This window comes from Oncorhynchus keta, chromosome 25 (genome assembly GCF_023373465.1).
Source record: "Oncorhynchus keta strain PuntledgeMale-10-30-2019 chromosome 25, Oket_V2, whole genome shotgun sequence".
NCBI classification, from domain to species: domain Eukaryota; kingdom Metazoa; phylum Chordata; class Actinopteri; order Salmoniformes; family Salmonidae; genus Oncorhynchus; species Oncorhynchus keta.
In genome coordinates this window covers 11090137-11112607 of record NC_068445.1, presented here as the reverse complement: position 1 = coordinate 11112607, position 22471 = coordinate 11090137, and the positions used below count along the sequence as shown (strand labels likewise).

Genomic DNA, 22471 nt, shown 5'->3' with positions numbered 1-22471 from the left:
AGAGAGATCTAAGTGAGAGAGTGCTAGAGAGAGAGATCTAGTGAGAGAGCGAGCTAGAGAAAGAGAGAGATAGAGAGAGATAGAGAGAGAAATAGAGAGAGAGAGAGAGAGAGAGAGAGAGAGAGAGAGAGAGAGAGAGAGAGAGAGAGAGAGAGAGAGAGATGAAGGAGAGAGATGGGGGAGTGGTGCTAAGTGAGCTCTTTCATATATTGCATGGAGCATTTAGAAAATGCATGCACACATGCACATGCACAAGAGAACTGCAACAGTGCAACAAGATTGGCAACCCCCTTTGGATGCAAAATAATACTATGAATGTTATTAGTTACACACTATAATAAATCCACAATCAGACAAATAATTACAAACAACATAGGGAAATTGTAAAATAATCCCCGCTAGGCCCATAATTAAACTGGTCAAACAATCAAGCCACCTTTTTCAAATCTACTCATATAATCTCTGATTCACCGCATAAAATGAATATGATATGTGATTTTTGCACTGTTTTTCAGGACACACGCACTCCTGTTCCCATGGACAAGCCTCTCTGGACTTCCGCGTCAGGTGGAGCCCTGCAGTAGGATGCTGGGGTCTATGTCTGTCTGTGGTCCCCCTGCTGTGGCCTCTCACCTTTGGCTGCTCGTTTTCTCCTGCTCTCTTCACAGTCAACCAGCCCTGTCTGACCTTGGTGAGTGAGAGGCAAACTGAATACAGTGAATACAGTGCACGGTATGTATGCTTTCGCCTTTGTTGCTGTTATTGCAGTTTGATGTCAAAGAGTGGAGCCAAATTTGGTCATGCAAAATGCTGTTGCCAAATTATTGCACACTTATTGTATAGACTGGTTGCTGCACAATGATTGCATAATACTGGTGATTATTTAATTTTTGGGACATATCATTAATCACATTTACAGAACAGACTATACATTTTCACGAGCGATATAGGACCACACTTTATGACCTGCAACACTAATACTACGAGTTATTTGTGTATCAATGAAATGCTGATACTGTCATGATTTCTGCTATGATCGAGACTAGTTTTCTAAATAGTCCCCATGCTAATTTCCAGACCTCATGTATACATGTGACAAAAGGCCTGAAAAAAAACCCTGCTCCAGCTTCATCTGTCTCCTAGCAACACGCAGCTTCACAAACACTGTTATCTGATTATCAAGGTTCTCAGATAAATTGACTGTTTGGGAACCTTCAATCATTAGATCTTTTGTAAATTCATATATGACTGTGAATCATCTTCTGTTGTTTTATTCTGTAGAGTAATAACTCAAAACAATACTCACTTTCACTGGCTACTTCACTGTCAATGATTGCAGCTAATGTTTTGAAGTAAAGTATTCATATTACATACAGTATCTAGCCATTTGGGTGCCTAACTGGTGCATTAATCAGCTCTGTGTCCTTTCACACGACAAGTTACTGACAAGCAGAGACTGACTGGGTCTCATGTGTTACTTAACCTACAGTATAGGATCTTAGCTTTTAGCCGGTTGGTATCTTGAGGAATAGACACTGCCTGGAACACAGTTTTACCAATCAGCATTCAGGATTCAACTCTGATTAGTGAAGCCTCAGAATTAGTATGTCAATTTGCTGTCTGTTCGCTCTCTCTCTCTCTCTCTCTCTGGTTTGTGTCTCACACTTCTGTCTGTGGTCAGTGTTCTCCACCCGTCCAGAGGATAGTGCTGGTGTGCTGGGTGCTCCCCTCACACTACACTGTGCAGTGTCTGACTCCAGCCACCAGGGGGCACTGCCTGTTCGATGGGAAAGGGCCAGCGGAGAGCCAGCAGCACTGAGTCCTGGTCCTGACAAAGGGATCCACCAAGTGGCCAATGGATCTCTGTTCTTCCTCCAGCTGAGAGAGAGGGACCTGGGGAGATATGTCTGTAGTGCAGGCATTGGAGACAAACACATCAGGACTGTTGTCCAAGTGATGGAAGCTGGTTTGTTGGCCTTCTCACCTCTTGTGCATGCCTCTGCTGAAGCAATACAATGCATTTACATTAGTTTTAGTACACAGAACATATTTGTATGTGATGTCTGTTTCAGAAATGAGAAAAGCATAGATACATTTGATCCTTTGTTTGACACTGTGTGTGTAGAGCTGGAGGCAGTGTTCTTTAGTCCTCAGTCTCAGACTGTCAGTGAGGGGCAGGCAGTGTTCCTCCAGTGTGTCTCAGGGAACAGCTCACCCCCTGCACACATCACCTGGCTCAAAGACAACACACTCTTCACCAAAGGCACTCAGATGCAGGTATTGAATGCATTAGTCTGTGCATGGATTTGATTGCATGTCTTTTTTTGTGTCTTTGTATATGTGGATATTTGATTGTGTGTGGCTGTGTGTATGTCTAAATGCACACTATGTTACTCCAGGGCCAATATGGAGGGGGTAACCAGAGGAAGACCTCAGGCACTCTTCACCTCTCTAATGTCTTAATAGAGGACGAAGGGGAATACGTCTGTGTCACACACAACGCCTTAGTGAACAGCAGCCTGGAGAGCAAAGCAGCTACACTCACTGTACAAGGTGAGACAATGCACAGCCTCTTCCCTACTCCCTGCTTACCCCCTCTCTCTGCCCTGTCTTCTTAGAACAGCATGAATGACGGAACTAGAGTTGTTGCCAGTCTTTTTCTGTTTTAGCCAGCTCCTGTATCAATCTACACTGCCTTCAGAAAGTATTCATACCCCTTGACTCATTCCACATTTTATTGTGTTACAGCCTGAATTAAAAATAGATTTTGTTCTCACCCATCTACACTCAATACCCCATAACGACAAAGTGAAAACACGTTTTAATATCTAGTCTACTGAACTATATGGAAATGTTTTAAGAAGGTCATACCTAGGACCATTTAACTATTTGATTCTGAATTCTGAAGTTTAAAAAAATATATATACTTTTTTTGTGGGATAAACAATTGTTTTTGGCCTTACTGCTATTAGCCCATACAAAAGCAAGGAACAACAGATAGTCCCAAAAACAAATCAAAAGGAAGTTTGTTCTGAAGAGGCTGTTCTATATCTTAGAGATATAAGATGTAATTAACCCCGTATTTCTAGCACTGAACAGTCTCCATGTACATATACTTCCATACATTTTTTCAACTGGTACCGGGGGACCTTCAGATGAGTCTTGTGAGGCCTGTGGCAAAACAACCGACATGTACGTGTTTGTGAGTCTCAGAGGGGTCATAGTGTGCAGCCCAAATTGTTCGGACGCTACAGACAGAAGTTGGCAGATCAGCGGTACCGACTTCAGACGAGTCCCGAGACCCTTGTGCGGGTCGGAGAACAAAACAGAGAACCCCATCGTGTTCGGGATAGTCTCGTATTTTCATAGAGTGGTAATTTGTAGACCAGAATACTTTGTAGGCTAAACCGTTTGGAGGCTACAGGGAAATTCTGTGAGAAGACCGATTTTCGGGATGTCTCATGGTCAAATCAAAGTGTATTGGTCACATGCACATATTTAGCAGATGTTATTGCGTGTGTAGTGAAATGCTTGTAATAAAGTATGTAAACATTATTAAAGTGACTAGTGTTCCATTATTAAAATGACCAGCTTTGATGCACCAGGCCGTGGCTCGGTTGGTTGATGTCCTTGATGATCCTTTTGGCCTGCCTGTGACATTGGGTGCTGTAGGTATCCTGGAGGGCAGGCAGTGTGCCCCCAGTAATGGGTTAGGCAGACCGCACCACCCACTGGAGAGCCCTGCGGTTTGCGGGTGGTGCAGTTGCCGTACCAGGCGGTGATGCAGCCATACAGGATACTCTCAATTGTGCATCTGTAAACGTTTGTGAGAGTCTTAGGGGCCAAGCCAAATTTCTTCAGCCTTCTGAGGTTGAAGAGGTGCTGTTGCGCCTTCTTCACCACACTGTCAGTGTGGGTGGGCCATTTCAGATCGTCAGTGATGTGTACGCCGAGGAACTTGAAGCTTTCCACCTTCTCCGCTGCGTTCCCATCAATGTGGATCGGTGCGTGCTCCCTCTGCTTATTCCTGAAGTCCACGATCAGCTGCTTTGTTTTCTTGATGTTGAGGGAGAGGTTATTTCCCTGGCACCACACTCCCAGGTCCCTCACCTCCTCCCTGTAGGCTGTCTCGTCATTGTTGGTAATCAGGCCTACTATGGTTGTGTCGTCTGCAAACTTGATGATTGAGTTGGAGGCGTGTGTGTCCACGCAGTCATGGGTGAACAAAGAGTATAGGAGGGGGCTGAGTACGCACCCTTGTGGGGCCCTGTGTTGTGGATCAGTGAAGTGGAGGTGTTGTTTCCTACCTTTACCACCTGGGGGCGGCCTGTGAGAATGTCCAGGACCCCAGTTGTACAGGGCGGGGTTCAGACCCAGGGCCCTGAGCTTGATGATGAGCTTGGAGGGATACTATGGTGTTGAAGACTGAGCGAAAGTCAAAGAACAGCATTCTTATATAGGTATTCCCCTTGGCCAGGTGGGATAGGGCAGTGTGCAGTGCAATAGTGACTGCATTCTCTGTGGATATATTGGGGCGTAAGCAAATTGAGGTGGGTCTAGGGTATCAGGTAAGGTGTAGGTGATATGATCCTTAACTAGCCTCTCAAAGCACTTCATGATGACATTTAGTTCAGTTACCTTTGCTTTCTTGGGTACAGGAACAATGGTGGACATCAACTATAAATACCTAGGTGTCCGGCTAGACTGTAAACTCTCCTTCCAGACTCATATTAAACATCTACAATCCAAAATCAAATCTAGAATCGGCTTTCTATTTCGCAACAAAGCCTCCTTCACTCACGCCGCCAAACTTACCCTAGTAAAACTGACTATCCTACCAATCCGTCCGTTTTTGTTACCAAATCACCGTATACCACCCACCACTGTGACCTGTATACTCTAGTCGGCTGGTCCTCGCTATATATTCGTCGCCAGACCCACTGGCTCCATGTCCTCTATAAGTCTATGGTAGGTGAAGCTCCGCCTTATCTCAGTTCACTTGTCACGATAACAACACCCACCCTTAGCTGGCGCTCCAGCAGGTGTATCTCACTGATCATCCCCAAACACCTCATTTGGCTGCCTTTCTTTCCAGTTCTCTGATTTCAGTGACTGGAACAAATTGCAAAAATCTCTGAAGTTGGAGACTTTTATTTCCCTCACCAACTTTAAACATCAACTATCTGAGCAGCTAACCGATCACTGCAGCTGTACATAGTCCATCTGTAAATAGCCCACCCAATCTACCTACTTCATCCCCATACTGATTTTATTTTATTTACTTTTCTGCTCTTTTGCACACCAGTATCTCTACTTGCACATCATCATCTGCTCATTTATCACTCCAGTGTTAGTCTGCTAAATTGTAATTATTCGCTCCTATGGCCTATGTATTGCCTACCTCCTCATGCTTTTGCACACACTGTATATAGACTTTCTTTTCTCTACTGTGTCATTGACTTGTTTGTGTTATTGGCTTGTTTATTGTTTACTCCATGTGTAACTCTGTGTTGTTGTGTGTGTCACACTGCTTTGCTTTATCTTGGCCAGGTCGCAGTTGCAAATGAGAACTTGTTCTCAACTAGCCTACCTGGTTAAATAAAGGTGAAATAAAAATCTTGAAGCAAGTGGGGACAGCAGACTGGGATTGGGAGAGATTGAATATGCCCGTAAACAGTCCAGCCCGCTGGTCTGCGCGTGCTCTGAGGACGTGGCTATGGAAACCTTCTGGGGCGGCAGCCTTGCGAGGGTTAACATGCTGGCAAACACCGCTCTTGCTCTGTCACCTTTCCCCGCAGATGGGGAGTGCAATATCGGCAGATGCGGAGGATTGAGTCACATCCAATACAAACATATCTCTAGCTTAAACTGACATGGGGATTGTTTTATTATGCTAATTTGATTTCCATGGGGGCGTGGACATCGACTCTAGTCTTTTTTTCACCATTGGCCTCATGGGGAAATACCTGAGCGTTTTCCTTCCTCTGCGGCAACTGAGTTGGGAAGGACGCCTGTATCTTTGTAGTGACTGGGTGTATTGATGCACCGTCCAAAGTGTAATTGATCATTTTACCATGCTCAAAGCCATATTACATTTTTTACCCATCTACCAATAGGTGCCCTTATTCATATGGCATTCAAAAAACTCCCTGGTTTTTGTGGTTGAATCTGTGATATTCACTGCTTGAGTTGGTTACAGAGATGAAGCAGTAATTCATAAATCACGTTAAAGAGTATTATTGCACACATAGTCCATTCCAATTATTATGTGGCTTGCTAAGCGCATTTTTACTACAGAAGTTATTTAGGCTTGACATAACAAAGGGGTTGAATACTTATTGGCTCAAGACATAACAGCTTTTCATTTTCAATTAATTTGTGAAAATATCTAAATACACAATTCCACGTTGACATTATAGGGTATTGTGTATAGGCTGTAACACAACAACGTGTGGAACAAGTCAAGGTGTTAATAATTTCCAAAGGCACTGTATATCTGCTGTCCTCTGCTGTACTGCTGTACTGCTGTCCTCTGCTGTACTGCTGTACTGCTGTACTCTGCTGTACTGCTGTACTGCTGTACTGCTGTACTCTGCTGTACTGCTGTACTGCTGTCCTCTGCTGTACTGCTGTACTGCTGTACTGCTGTACTCTGCTGTACTGCTGTACTGCTGTCCTCTGCTGTACTGCTGTACTGCTGTCCTGCTGTCCTCTGCTGTACTGCTGTACTGCTGTACTGCTGTACTCTGCTGTACTGCTGTACTGCGTGGCGAAGCACAACACCAACTCCATCTTCAAGTTGACACCACAGTTGTAGTCCTCATCACTGACAAGGAGTCCGCCTACAGGGAGGAGGTCAGAGACCTGACAGTGTGAGGCCAAAACAACAACTTCTGCCTCAATGTCACAGCGAAACGAAGGAGTTGATTGTCGACTTCAGGAAGCAGGGAGGAGGACATGCCTCGATCAACATCGACGAGGCTGTAGTGCAAAGAGTCAGCAGCTTCAGGTTCCTCGCCGTCCTATCACCGAGAAGATCACATGGACTAACAACACCACAGCCCTGGTCAAGAATGCGCAACAGCACCTCTACTTTCTCCGACAGCTCTGCAAATTATACCGCAGCATCATCGAGAGCTTCCTGACAGGCTTCATCACAGGCCTGTTACGGAAACTGCTCTGTTCACAACCACGAAGCCCTTCAGCAGGTGGTAAAGACAGCCCAGTACATCACTGGAGCCGTGCTCCCCACCATACAGGACATCAAAGGACCTCGCTCACCCCAGCCACGGACTATTCACTCTGTTACAGTCTGGCATACGGTACCAGAGCATCGGGTCCTGTACCTCCAGGCTCAGAGACAGTTTTTACCTACAAGCCATCAGACTACTGAACTCTTGAACATGGACTGACCGTCGGCACAACAACAGTCTCTTGCACTGACTCCCTGCACCTTAACCAGTTAAATGCAACTAAATGTAATTTATAATGTCATCTAAGTAATCCCCAAAAGTAATTATTTATCATGAGAGGGCCATAAACAATAACTAGTAATGCTGCATACTCAAAGAAAGATTAAAATCTCACCTTTTTGGAGAAAATGTTTATACATTGAGGTGTAGTCACTTTTTAGGACACTCAAGTATTTTTAGGAAGCTCAAGTACACCGTAGAAATATAATACAAGTATAAAATATTTTGTCAGGACTTCGGAAGTCGGTCCCTCTGCTTGTTCGGGCGGTGTTCGGTGGTCACCAACCTTCTAGCCAACCTTCTTCTTTTGCATTTTCCATGGGTTTTGTCTTGTCTTCCTTCACACCTGGTTCCAATCCCATCAATCACATGTTGTGTATTTAACCCTCTGTTTTCCCCTCATGTCCTTGTCGGAGATTGTTTTATTGTATGTTATGCGCAAGTCATGTGTCGGTGTGCGGCAGGTTTTGTACCCACTTATATTATTTTTTGTATATTTTGGTTTTTGGAGTTTTAGGACTACTTATTAAATAACTCTGTTTATACCAAGTTCGTTTTCCTGTGCCTGACTTCCCTGCCACCGACACGCACCGATTACAGAATCTCCGACCATAACTCTGGAGTCAGCAGGAGAGGGTATTGAGGTGGAGGAGCGCGTCCAGGAGCATGCAGTTATGCTCTACCATCTTGGCGCCGCCATGGATCGCGTTGTCCAGAAAATGGACCGCTGGGAGAGACAGGGAGTTCTTCCAGCGACTCCACCAGCACAACTGGGGTCTCACCTGAGCGCCCCTTTCCCGCCTGAACCCAGTGGGATCCGGAGTACGACGGGAGGGCTACGAACTGCCAGGGGTTCTTGTTGCAGTTAGACCTCGATCTGGCCACCGTCCACCCGACTCCATCGGACCATGAGAGGGTGTCTGCCCTCGTCTCGTGCCTCACCGGGAGAGCCCTGGAGTGGGCCAACGCCGTGTGGAGAGAGGGAGATGCGGCGTTGGACCAGTTTGAGGAGTTCACCCGCCGTTTCTGGGCAGTCTTCGACCACCCGCCAGAGGGTAGAGCGGCGGATGAGCTCCTCTACCATCTGAGGCAGGAGACGAGGAGCACCCAGGAGTTCGCCCTGGAGTTTAGGACCCTGGCTGCACCCGCAGAATGGAACAACAGGGCCCTGATCGACCATTACAGCTGCAGTCTGCGCGAGGACATCCGTCGGGAGCTGGCCTGCAGAGACACCACCCTCAAGTTTGACCAGCTGGTGGACCTGTCCATCCGACTGGACAACCTTCTGGCTACTCGTGGACGTTCAGATCAGGGTCTGGTGGTTCCATCCTCCCGCACTCCTTCTCAGATAACCATGGAGCTGGGAGGGGTGGTGTGCAGGGAGACCGGAGGGGGTTCACGCTCGTGTACCATCTGTGGCAGCAGAGGTCACACTGTCGGTCTGTGCCGGGTTGTTTCCTCTGGGAAGCAAGGCAGCAGGCAGGGCGCTTTGGCGTCACCCCAGGTAAGCCGGCACCACTCTCACCCAGAGCCCACTGTTGTTCATATGTTTGTGTCTGTCACGTTCCCTGAGTTTTCCCCGCATTCCCAGCATAAGGCGCTCGTCGATTTAGGCACAGCTGGGAATTTTATTGATAGAGCTTTAGCCTATAGTTTAGGGATCCCCATATTTCCCGTGGATGTGCCCCTCCCCGTTTCCGCCTTAGATAGTCGACCATTAGGGTCAGGGTTGATTAGGGAGGTCACCGCACATTTGGGCATGGTGACGCAGGGGGGTCATTCCACCATGCGCATCCCCCTTGAATATGCCGTTTTGGCTCTCAATATGCCGTTTTGACTCAATTACCACCTCATCGACGGGGCGATTGTGTGATTGACCTCCTGGTAGATGCTGCAGGAGTCACGTGTATCCCCTCTCACAGGCGAAGACGGAGGCTATGGAAACATATGTCTCCAAATCCCTGCATCAGGGGTACATTCGGTCCTCCACTTCACCCACCTCCTCGAGTTTATTTTTTGTGAAAAAGAAGGAGGGGGGTCTGCGCCATTGTATTGACTATAGGGGTCTGAATCAGATCACTGTGAGGTATAGTTACCCGCTACCTCTCATAGCCACAGCGATTGAGTCAATGCTCGGGGCGCACTTCTTCACCAAACTAGATCTCAGGAGAGCTTACAACCTGGTGCGTAACCGAAAGAGAGACGATTGGAAGACGGCTTTTAGTACCACCTCTGAGCACTATGAGTACCTCGTCATGCCGTACGGGTTGATGAATGCGCCATCAGTCTTCCAAGCCTTTGTAGACAAGATTTTCAGGGACCTGCACTGGCAGGGTGTAGTGGTGTATATTGATGACATTTTGATATACTCCGCTACACGCGCTGAGCATGTGTCCCTGGTGAGCAGAGTGCTTGGATGCCTGTTGGTGCATGACCTGTACACCAAGGCTGAGAAATGCCTGTTTTTCTAATAGTCAATGCCGTGTGTAATTGGCCGACTCCCACCACGGTAAAGGAGGTGCAGCGGTTCTTAGGGTTTGCCAACTACTACCGGAGGTTTATCCGGGATTTTGGTCAGGTGGCGGCTCCCATTACCTCACTGCTGAAGGGGTGCCCGGTGCGCTTGCAGTGGTCAGCTGTGGCGGACAGGGCATTTAGTCACCTGAGGGCTCTGTTTACCTCGGCTCTCGTGTTGGCCCATCCGGATCCCTCTTTGGCGTTCATAGTGGAGGTGGATGCATCCGAGGCTGGGATAGGAGCGGTGCTCTCTCAGCGCTCGGGTACACCACTGAAGCTCCGCCCATGTGACTTCTTCTCGAAGAAGCTCAGCCCGGCGGAGCGAAACTATGATGTTGGGGACCGGGAGCTATTGGCTGTAGTCAAGGCCTTGAAGGCGTGGAGACATTGGCTTGAGGGGGCTAAACACCCTTTTCTCATCTGGACTGATAACCGCAATCTGGAGTACATCCTTGCGGCGAGGAGACTGAACCCTCGCCAGGCAAGGTGGGCCATGTTTTCCACCCGTTTTGTATTTACCCTTTCCTACAGACTAGGCTCCCAGAACGTTAAGGCAGACGCATTGTCCCGGCTGTATGAGAGGAGCGGCCCATGGATCCCACTCCCATACTCTTGCCTGGTGGCACCGGTAGTGTGGAAGCTGGACGCAGAAATTGAGCAAGCGTTGTGTACAGAGGCCGCTCCCCTTGTCTGGCTGGGCGTCTGTACGTTCCGTCTGCTGTCCGCGACCGGCTAATCTATTGGGCCCATACGTCACCCTCCTCTGGTCATCTTGATATCGGATAAGGATGGTGCGCTGTATTAGTGGGAAGTACTGGTGGCCCACTTTAGCTAAGGACGTGAGGGTTTATGTTACCTGTGCACCCAACGAAAGGCTCCTAGACACTTACCCGTTCCACAGAGGCCATGGTCGCACCTGTCGGTGGATTTCCTGTCTGATCTTCCTCCTTCACAGGGTAACACCATGATCCTGGTCGTTGTGGATCATTTTTCTAGTGTCTGATCGGGGTCCCCAGTTCACGTCGAGGGTTTGGAGGTCTCGGGCAGCCTTACCTCAGGTTTTCACCCAGAGAGTAAAGGCAGGTGGAGAGAGTTAACCAGGATGTGGGTAGGTTTCTGAGGTCTTATTGCCAGGACCGGCCAGGGGAGTAGGCAGCATTCGTGCCCTGGGCAGAGATGGCCCAGAACTCGCTCCGCCACTCCTCCACTAACCTTTCTCCCGTCCAGTGTGTATTGGGGTATCAGCAGGTTCTGGCTCCTTGGCATCAGAGTCAGACCGCCGAAGTCGGTCCCTCTCCTTGTTCGGGCGGTGTTCGGCGGTCGACGTCATCGACCTTCTAGCCATCACTGATCCATTTTTAATTTTCCATTGGTTTTGTCTTGTCTTCCTCCACACCTGGTTCCAATCCCATCAATTACATGCTGTGTATTTAACCCTCTGTTTCCCCTCATGTCCTCGTTGGAGATTGTTTTATTGTATGTTATGTGCAAGTCATGTGTCGGTGTGCGACAGGTTTTGTACCCACTTATATTATTTTTGTATATTTTGGTTTTTGGAGTTTTATGAGCGCTTATGAAACAACTCATACATTTATACCAAGTTCGTTTTCCTGCGCCTGACTTCCCTGCCACCGACACGCACCCATTTTTTATTTTTTTTATTTTATTTATCCGTTATTTTACCAAGTAAGTTGACTGAGAACATGTTCTCATTTGCAGCAACGACCTGGGGAATAGTTACAGGGGAGAGGAGGGGGATTAATGAGCCAATTGTAAACTGGGGATTATTAGGTGACCATGATGGTTTGAGGGCCAGATTAGGAATTTAACCAGGACACCGGGGTTAACACCCCTACTCTTACGATAAGTGCCATGGGATCTTTAATGACCTCAGAGAGTCCGGACACCCGTTTAACGTCCCATCCGAAAGACGGCACCCTACACAGGGCAATCACTGCCCTGGGGAATTGGGATATTTTTTAGACCAGAGGAAAGAGAGCCTCCTACTGGCCCTCCAACACCACTTCCAGCAGCATCTGGTCTCCCATCCAGGAACAGACCAGGACCAACTCTGCTTAGCTTCAGAAGCAAGCCAGCAGTGGTATGCAGGGTGGTATACATGAATAAGGCTTGAAATGACTTATATGCTTTCTAAATATAGCATAATCAAATTATTAAATGACTAACAATAAGATTTCACCTTCCTTATAACTGTATAATGCCTATTTGTATGTTTAGTGTTTGAGAAAATGTGCATATTTTCTAAAGGTCTCTCTTGATCAACGTCTCACAGAGCTCTAGCTTGGCTTGCTGAACTCGTTAGGAACTCGTTGTTTTTGTTTAATATTAACATATTAATGGCTAATAAATCCATTTCTGAATGTGCTTCTGTGATGAAACCACTCTCTCCTGCTGAGCTACGAGTTGATGGACATTCAGAAGTGCAAATGAAATGGTAGGAGGGACATCCCAGCTTCAGGTCACACAGGCTCAGAAAAAGTACTCCTGGAACTACACACTACTGCCTAATTCTCACTTGAAACATTGTGTTTGTGTTTAATTGGCTAAATTATACATTCTGTTAACATTATGACACCAAAGTGATCTGTTCATGAATTTTGTAGTCTATGACATTTACATATGATCATTTTTCACTCAGTAGTTGGGTGTAGTGAACTACTTTTTCAAAGTAACTTTAGTTAAGTAAGCTAGATTTTTCTTAAGGGTCGTTTTAGTGTAGCTTAACTTCTTTCAGTGTGGAATAATTGGTAGCTTGGTAAACTATATTTTCAGAGTAGCTTTCCCAACACTGACAGGAAGCCACTGTAGAGTGTTGAGACACACCCCCATGTTTATCTGTTGAACATTACACAGGAAGTGCTCCCCCCCCCCCCCCACACACACACATGTACTGTATCTATTGCTCTGCAGGAGTCCCTACAGGGCTGCAGATCACTCAGGGCCCTGACAACCTCACCATTGCCATGCAGACAGAGGTCTCCATGTGCTGTGCTGCCCGAGGCTTCCCAGCTCCCACAGTGCAATGGTTCAAAGACAGCCATCTCCTGGCGAACAGCTCCTGCTTGAGTTTGCAGAACAAGGGACAGCTGCTTGTGTTCAAGTGAGGCAATCTTGAGGACACTATGACATTACCATTGTTTTTTAATTTATCTATAAATCCAATGTAAAAAGCATCTGTGCTCCTCATTCCCAGGAATGTGTCTGAGGAAGATGAGGGTTCCTACCACTGTGAGGCCAGGAATGAGAGGGAGACTGTCAGATCTCAGCCTGCCTATCTCCTCCCAGCAGGTACTGTATACCATGCTCTGGTTGTTATTATTCCAACCTAAATATCAATACTATCACCTTAATTGACATACAGTACCTCTCTCCCTCTCCGCAGAGATGGAATGGAACTTTGTCCTGCAGCCCACTAACCAGACAGTGAGGATGGGAGACTCTGTTACTCTGGTCTGCAGACCCCCCTACAGCAAGCCTCCAGCCAGGGTGTCCTGGTTCAAGAACAACCGCCTCCTCACTCCCAAGACACACTTCACTGTTGGGCCTAATGGAGACCTCATCTTCCACAGGTGTGTGTGTGTGCGTGTGTGTGCGTGTGTGTGTGTGTGACTATGTTAATGTATCATATGATGGTAGCCATCCAGTAACAGCCAGTGTAAGCCATTTTAACTGCTTGTTTCTCCAGTGCCCATGACACAGACAGGGGAGTGTACTTCTGCAGAGCGTCCAACATCCACCTGTACAGATCTGTGACATCTAGAACAGCCAGACTGACCGTTCTCGGTAAGACATCACACTTGACGTAGGTTTATTATTAACTAGCCTTGCGTCTGTATAGGAGATATTATATTCTGTGTCTGTATAGGAGATATTATATTCTGTGTCTGTATAGGAGGTATTATATTCTGTGTCTTTATTGGAGATATTATATTCTGTGTCTGTATAGGATATATTATATCATGTGTCTGTATAGGAGATATTATATTCTGTTCCTGTATAGGAGATATTATATTTTGTGTCTGTATAGGAGATATTGATAAAGTATGTTTACATTCAGTACGCATATACAATTGCAATCATCATCTGAGACACAGTCCATTGTATGAGATATATTGATACAGAAGTAAGAAGTTCAGCCTACTCCTCCTCCTCCCCCTGATCCCCTATTGTCCTGCCAGCTCCTCCCTCGGTGAGGCTGTGGCCCCCAGTGGTGATGGTCCCTATGGGGGCCCAGGTGGTGTTCCACTGCCAGGTTTGGGGACATCCCCTTCCCTCCATCGTCTGGTCCAAACAGGGACGCTCTATACAGACTGGTGGAAAGATCTCTGTGGGGTATGTTCAGTGTAACAGAAGTGGTTCTGTGAGGTTTCAGCTCAGTGGGCCAACACAGTCTTGTGTTACTGTACACTAGAAAACATTTTTTGATGTCATCAACCAATATTTTGTCAGGAACCTTTAGCTTGACAAGGACAGGAGACCACTTCCCTTTCTGTGATAATGACCGACCACCTGCTCTGTTCTCAGGGTGAGAAACGCTACCCTCTACATCCTGTCTGTCAGGAGCTATGACGAGGGGACTTACACCTGTGCAGCCTCTAACACTGTGGGGCATGACCGGAGCACAGCTACTTTACGTGTCGCTGGTAACTTCCCTCATCCAGTACAGTACACACATTCTGTTTGATGTTAAACTATAGTACTGCATGGCTCATGCATTTCTGGATGCAAAATAGAGCAGACTAATGATAGTTAATCCATGAGGTGCTCTTTGATCATGGTATTAAATACAAATGCATAAACTACGGGCAATGTTCACAGTTGCGTTTTATCAATGACAAATTGAATGCACAAAAATACCGTAATGACCCATTGTGAGGCCCATTTAATTTAAGGTACTGTATTTGTGACCAACAGATGCATATCTGTATTCCCAGTCATGTGAAATCCATAGATTAGGGCCTAATGAATTTATTTAAATTGACCGATTTCCTCATATGAACTGTAACTCAGTAATATCAATAAAATTGTTGCATGTTGCGTTTATATTTTTATTCAGTATGATGAAGTAAAACAAACTTGATCATTGGCCTATATCCGAGGTATGGACAACAAAGTTAACTTGATCAACATTACCTGGAAGTGAAGCTCAGGCATGTGATTAAGGTGTTCATTACCTGAATGAATGTACTAAGACTATGATAAGGATTGTCTGATGTGGTGCTCCCTCCCCCTTCCTCCCCCTCTCTGGCTCAGTGAGCCCCATCATAGTGTCCTTCGTTGGGGCAGTGAGCAGCTCAGAAGGGTCCTCTGTGGTCCTGCCATGCAGAGCAGTGGGGGACCTCCCCATCAGGTACACATGGACCAGAGGACACTCTCAGACCTCTATCACCCCAACCCTGAAGAGGCATGTAGATGGTGAGCCAGTCATATTTAAAACATACACCTGCTAAGAAAGAAAAATAAGCACATTCCCCTATAGAGTAAAAGCCCTTTCTACTTTTATAGAGTAAAAGACCTTTCTACTTTTATAGAGGCAAAGCCCTTTCTACTTTTATAGAGGCAAAGCCCTTTCTACTTTTATAGAGGCAAAGCCCTTTCTACTTTTATAGAGGCAAAGCCCTTTCTACTTCTATGGCGGCAAAGCCCTTTCTACTTAAGTAGAAGAGGTCAGATTAGTGAAAGCAACATGTTGAAGCTCTCTTTAGCTTTTCAGTGGTCTGAACAGCTTCTGCAATATTGGTTAGGGGAATGTGCTATAGGCTAGGGGTTATTTTTGTACCTGGCTATAAAGGCTGTTGTTGCAATGTTCATTAAGTGTTTGGTGAATGTGTGACTTTGTGCTTTCACGTGTGTGCAGATGAGGGGGCTCTGCATATCTCCAGGGTTCAGTTGTCTGATGCAGGGGACTACCACTGTGCAGCTGAGAACAGAGCGGGACAACAGCAAAGAAGATCCACCCTCACCATCTCTGGTATTATCCATCTCTTCATGATATCTACAGTGGAATACACACACACACACACAAACACACACACACACTGTCAACCTATCTATCCTCATCATTAACTCCTCTATCTAAAGCTGAAGATGACCCGGCTGATAGAGACAAGCAGCATAGACAGATTACGTCTGCAGTGAGTAATAATTGAGGTTGATGTGAAAGTCTCTAACGCTTGTTTGCTGATTTGTTTACCATTGCTGAACATCGTGAGTCACAGCTTTGTTGCGATCTCCAGTTGTGTGTTTATTTCTAACGGCTTTCAGTGGTTCAGTTGGTATGCCTTTCTGACAATGTCATATTTAATTAATCTGACAAACATCTTCCCACAAATGGCAGGTTCCAAACACTGAAGCAGAGCAGAGAATTCCTCTGTCCAGTAACGTCCTGAGTCTAGCTCAGCGTTCTGAGATGACCCAATTACAGGCAGGAAGTACAGGTGTGTATAGCCCAAAACTTAAATCACAGCATGCTATGCTTGCGAATCCTTGTACGAACTACCTTTTTCAGTATTTACAAGGCTGAGGCAATATTGTAATGTGTTATGTTATGTAATATGCATGTGTTGGGGTTCGTTTCCTTGTTCATCATAGACTCATTGGTGAAATTAGCATTATGACAATATCTTTAATTAAATCATTCAAAACCCTTTATTAATGCAATTGCAGACAGAAGTTGACAACAGAAAAATAACGCATGTTTCCGAGTGAGTTCTGCATCGAAGAAAAGGTCCCAAGTTATTTGATTAAACCTGAAGTCCAGCCCTAGTGATGTCACTGCCTACGTCATTATCTTCTACTCCTGAGACCAAAACCACGCCTACTCAAAACTAAACACAAAACCTCTTGTTTATATAGCTATCTAAAATCTTAGAAGTAAATGTCCAAGTTGATTTATAGTGGAATGTCTGACTAATCTCTTATCTCTTACACTCCCCTGCAGAGTTCTGTCTTCACAGTCACACATTTCTCAGACAGTTTCTTCATAAGAGGCAGTGAGCCTAGAAAAGTACTGTGAAACAACCTCCTAATGTATATATATATTGTTAATCTGTCACGTTCTGACCTTAGTTCCTTTTTTATGTCTCTATTTTAGTTTGGTCAGGGCGTGAGTTGGGGTGGGCATTCTATGTTTTTGTTCTGTTTTGTTTTGTATTTCTGCTTTTGGCCTAGTATGGTTCCCAATCAGAGGCAGCTGTCAATCGTTGTCTCTGATTGAGAACCATACTTAGTCAGCCTGTTTTCCCACTATGATTTGTGGGTAGTTGTTTTCTGTCTCTATGTCTGCACCAGACAGAACTGTTTTGTTTTCGTTCGTTCTCTTGTTATTTTGTTTTTGTGTTCAGTTTAAATAAATATTAACATGGACACGTACCACGCTGCATATTGGTCCGATCCTTCCTACTCCTCCTCAGAAGAGGAGGAAAACCGTTACAGAACTACCCACCACAACCGGACCAAGCAGCGCGGTAACCAGGAGCAGAGGGTTCTGGGCTCCTGGACTTGGGAGGAGATACTGGAAGGCAGGGGACCCTGGGCACAGGCTGGGGAATATCGCCGCCCCAAGAAAGAGCTGGAGGCAGCGAAAGCTGAGCGGCGGCGATATAAGGTAAGGCAGCGCAACAGGCACGAGAGGCAGCCCCAATTTTTTTTGGGGGGGGGGGGTTGGCACACGGGGAGATTGGCGGAGTCAGGTGATAGACCTGAGCCAACTCCCCGTGCTTACCGGAAGAAGCGCAGTACTGGTCAGGCACCGTGTTATGCGGTTAAGCGCACTGTGTCACCAGTACGCACTCATAGCCCTGTGAGCTATAGGCCAGCCCCCCGCAAGTGCCATGTGAGAGTGGTCGTCCAGCCAGGGCGTATTGTGCCGGCCCAGCATGTTTGGTCTCCGGTACGCCGTTTCGGCCCAGGGTATCCTGCGCCGGCTCTGCTTGCTGTGTCTCCGGGGCGCTGGGAGGGTGCAGTGCGTCCTATGCCTGCACTCCGCCTGTGCCGGGCGAATGTGGGTATTGAGCCTCAGGGAGAGGTGCGAGTGGTATGCACCAGATCTCCGGTGCTCACCCACAGCCCAGTCCATCCAGTGCCTCCTCCACGCACCAGGTCTCCTGTAAGTCTCCCCAGCCTGGTTGGTCCTGTGGCAGCTCCACGCACCAGGCTGTCTCTCCATCTCCTCCCTCCAGGTTCTCCCGTCTGTCCGGAGCTGCCAGAGCCGCCCGTCTGTCCAGAGCCGCCGGGGCCGTCCATCTGCCCGGAGCCACCAGAGCCGCCCGTCTGTCACGAGCTGCCAGAGCCGCCCGTCTGTCCGGAGCCGCCGGGGCCGCCCGTCAGTCAGGAGCCGCCGGAGCCGCCCGTCAGTCAGGAGCCGCCGGAGCCGCCCGTCAGTCAGGAGCCGACCGGAGTCGCCCTTCACTCAGGAGCCGCCGGAGCCGCCCGTCAGTCAGGAGCCGCCGGAGCCGCCCATCACTCCGGCACCGCCAGAGTCGCCCTTCACTCCGGCAGTGCCGGAGTCTCCCATCTATTCGGGGCCCGTTGCAAGGGTCCCCAGTCCGAGGTAGGCGGCGAGGGTCGCCGCTCCAAAGGCGGCACTTAAGTGGGCCAAGACTATGGTGGAGTAGGGTCCACGTCCCGCGCCAGAGCCGCCACCACGGACAGATGCCCACCCAGACCCTCCCCTATGGGTTTATGTTTTGCGGCCAGAGTCCGCACCTTTGGGGGGGAGGGGGGTACTGTCACGTCCACGGAACCTTAGTTCCTTTTTTATGTATCTATTTTAGTTTGGTCAGGGCGTGAGTTGGGGTGGCATTCTATGTTTTTGTTCTATGTTTTGTATTTCTGCTTTTGGCCTGGTATGGTTCCCAATCAGAGGCAGCTGACAATCGATGTCTCTGATTAAGAACCATACTTAGGCAGCCTGATTTCCCACTATGATTTGTGGGTAGTTGTTTTCTGTCTCTGTGTCTGCACCAGACAGAACACTACAATGAATACAATAGTATTCCTACCATAGTATACAGTATAGTACAGTACAGAACAGGGCTCCGGGCAGCCGAGCGGAAATGGAGGAAAACTCGCCTCCCTGCGGACCTGGCATCCTTTCACTCCCTCCTCTCTACATTTTCCTCCTCTGTCTCTGCTGCTAAAGCCACTTTCTACCATTCTAAATTCCAAGCATCTGCCTCTAACCCTAGGAAGCTCTTTGCCACCTTCTCCTCCCTCCTGAATCTTCCCCCCTCCTCCCTCTCTGCAGATGACTTCGTCAACCATTTTGAAAAGAAGGTCGACGACATCCGATCCTCGTTTGCTAAGTCAAACGACACCGCTGGTTCTGCTCACACTGCCCTACCCTATGCTCAGACCTCTTTCTCCCCTCTCTCTCCAGATGAAATCTCGCGTCTTGTGACGGCCGGCCGCCCAACAACCTGCCCGCTTGACCCTATCCCTCCTCTCTTCTCCAGACCATTTCCGGAGACCTTCTCCCTTACCTCACCTCGCTCATCAACTCATCCCTGACCGCTGGCTACGTCCCTCCCGTCTTCAAGAGAGCGAGAGTTGCACCCCTTCTGAAAAAACCTACACTCGATCCCTCCGATGTCAACAACTACAGACCAGTATCCCTTCTCTCTTTTCTCTCCAAAACTCTTGAGCGTGCCGTCCTTGGCCAGCTCTACCGCTATCTCTCTCAGAATGACCTTCTTGATCCAAATCAGTCAGGTTTCAAGACTAGTCATTCAACTGAGACTGCTCTTCTCTGTATCACGGAGGCGCTCCGCACTGCTAAAGCTAACTCTCTCTCCTCTGCTCTCATCCTTCTAGACCTATCGGCTGCCTTCGATACTGTGAACCATCAGATCCTCCTCTCCACCCTCTCCGAGTTGGGCATCTCCGGCGCGGCCCACGCTTGATTGCGTCCTACCTGACAGGTCGCTCCTACCAGGTGGCGTGGCGAGAATCTGTCTCCTCACCACGCGCTCACCACTGGTGTCCCCCAGGGCTCTGTTCTAGGCCCTCTCTTATTCTCGCTATACACCAAGTCACTTGGCTCTGTCATAACCTCACATGGTCTCTCCTATCATTGCTATGCTGACGACACACAATTAATCTTCTCCTTTCCCCCTTCTGATGACCAGGTGGCGAATCGCATCTCTGCATGTCTGGCAGACATATCAGTGTGGATGACGGATCACCACCTCAAGCTGAACCTCAGCAAGACGGAGCTCCTCTTCCTCCCGGGGAAGGACTGCCCGTTCCATGATCTCGCCATCACGGTTGACAACTCCATTGTGTCCTCCTCCCAGAGCGCTAAGAACCTTGGCGTGATCCTGGACAACACCCTGTCGTTCTCAACTAACATCAAGGCGGTGTCCCGTTCCTGTAGGTTCATGCTCTACAACATCCGCAGAGTACGACCCTGCCTCACACAGGAAGCGGCGCAGGTCCTAATCCAGGCACTTGTCATCTCCCGTCTTGATTACTGCAACTCGCTGTTGGCTGGGCTCCCTGCCTGTGCCATTAAACCCCTACAACTCATCCAGAACGCCGCAGCCCGTCTGGTGTTCAACCTTCCCAAGTTCTCTCACGTCACCCCGCTCCTCCGCTCTCTCCACTGGCTTCCAGTTGAAGCTCGCATCCGCTACAAGACCATGGTGCTTGCCTACGGAGCTGTGAGGGGAACGGCACCTCAGTACCTCCAGGCTCTGATCAGGCCCTACACCCAAACAAGGGCACTGCGTTCATCCACCTCTGGCCTGCTCGCCTCCCTACCACTGAGGAAGTACAGTTCCCGCCAGCCCAGTCAAAACTGTTCGCTGCTCTGGCCCCCAATGGTGGAACAAACTCCCTCACGACGCCAGGACAGCGGAGTCAATCACCACCTTCCGGAGACACCTGAAACCCCACCTCTTCAAGGAATACCTAGGATAGGGTAAGTAATCCTTCTCACCCCCTAAAAGATTTAGATGCACTATTGTAAGTGGCTGTTCCACTGGATGTCATAAGGTGTATGCACCAATTTGTAAGTCGCTCTGGATAAGAGCGTCTGCTAAATGACTTAAATGTAAATGTAAATGTATAGTATTTTTCATGTGGGCTTTGGTGCAATTTTTACAAGTATGTGGTACATTGTCACAACACTAAGCACAAAAAATCAAAACAGATCATCAAAATGGCTTGTGTGAATTATAAGTGAAATAATTTGTCTGTAAACAATTGTTGGAAAAATGACTTGTGTCATGCACAAAGTAGTCCTAACCGACTTGCCAAAACTATAGTTTGTTTACAAGAAATCTGTGGAGTGATTGAAAAACTAGTTTTAATGACTCCATCCTTAGTGTATGTAAACTTACGACGATATTTAAGCAATATAGACAATATACCACGGCTAAGAGCTGTTCTTAGGCACGAAGCAACCAGATTGCCAGGATACAACCCGTAGCCATCGTATATTGGCCATATACCACAAACCCGGAGGTGCCTTATTGCTATTATAAGCTGGTTACCAACAAAACATGTTTTGTTATACCTGTGGTACAGTATATGCCCTATTGTACCATTGCTTTCAGACAATCAGCATTCAGGGATTGAACCACCCGGTTTATAAAAACAATATCTTCCCTCATTATCTGAATTTCATTGATATATTGTAAGCTGATGAATCTCAAGCAGAGAGACCGGCGATACTGTATAAGTTGACAAGTCATGAAGAAAAGGTGGTCTTGTACAATGTTGCATGAGGCATAAATTGCATACAGCACTGTATTCTATTTTTTACAGTGGCCAACTGCTTTACAATACCCCATACTGTGTTGGATCTTGTCTAGCCATCTTGTCTGAAGAGGACCACGATGGAAATAAGTCCCAGACTTTATTGTGTGTTATCCTCAATGATTTTTTTCATGTGCATGTATTGGCTTTTAAGTTTTATGTGTGCTTGTTTTTTTTAAATGGTCAAATTAATAAACTAAACTAAACTGATCCACAAGATCTCACGGTTTGACAAATTTGACTTCAGATTCTGACGTTTGTCAACGTTTCTCCGAACGGCAAATTTCGAAGTTGCTCCAAACGTTTCGAGGTGTTTTGGACACCCTGGGTTTTCTCCTCCTGCTGCAGCTGCACCCCACATTGTTTAGACATTCATTCCAAATGGTTCATTTAACAGTTAAGGTTTGGGACATTACAAGTGTTATCAGTTTAGAGCTTTGTACTTAGAGAATATACCACTGACAAATATGATAAAGTGATTGACTATTGTGCCTAGAAACCCACAGGAAGCAGTGGTATTCTTGTTTTTTTGACTAGCATGCATTGTTTTGTTTGACACCACTCTTTTCATTCTTTTCTAGTTTCATTCCAAGCATCTCAAAGAGACTTGAGCAACGACATCACCCACGTGTCTGCCCCTGACACTTTACGACTGCTCTCGTCTCTCAAGAAGACAGCTTTAGGACTAGCAGGTCTCAGCG

General features: G+C 47.3%; 1 protein-coding gene across 1 annotated transcript; it reads left to right on the top strand.

Annotated features, from left to right (window-relative positions):
* The first annotated feature begins 528 nt into the window (after positions 1-528).
* On the top strand, positions 529-22466 carry LOC118357909 (roundabout homolog 3-like). The gene is made up of 16 exons (XM_035735216.2): positions 529-691; positions 1682-1966; positions 2126-2277; positions 2400-2553; positions 12921-13110; positions 13204-13298; positions 13393-13579; positions 13696-13793; positions 14189-14342; positions 14535-14653; positions 15264-15425; positions 15868-15981; positions 16092-16144; positions 16348-16447; positions 16677-17616; positions 22352-22466. The coding sequence occupies exons 1-15, from the start codon at positions 586-588 to the stop codon at positions 16685-16687; spliced, it is 1980 nt and encodes a 659-aa protein (XP_035591109.1). The 5' UTR covers positions 529-585; the 3' UTR covers positions 16688-17616; positions 22352-22466.
* The last annotated feature ends 5 nt before the right edge of the window (positions 22467-22471 follow it).

Excerpts from the sequence above, each read along its gene's own strand:
- LOC118357909 (XM_035735216.2), top strand. The coding sequence starts at position 586 with ATGCTGGGGTCTATGTCTGTCTGTGGTCCCCCTGCTGTGGCCTCTCAC. Across the intron at positions 692-1,681 it reads ACCAGCCCTGTCTGACCTTG|TGTTCTCCACCCGTCCAGAG; the intron begins GTGAGTGAGAGG and ends GTCTGTGGTCAG. Across the intron at positions 13,299-13,392 it reads TGCCTATCTCCTCCCAGCAG|AGATGGAATGGAACTTTGTC; the intron begins GTACTGTATACC and ends CCCTCTCCGCAG.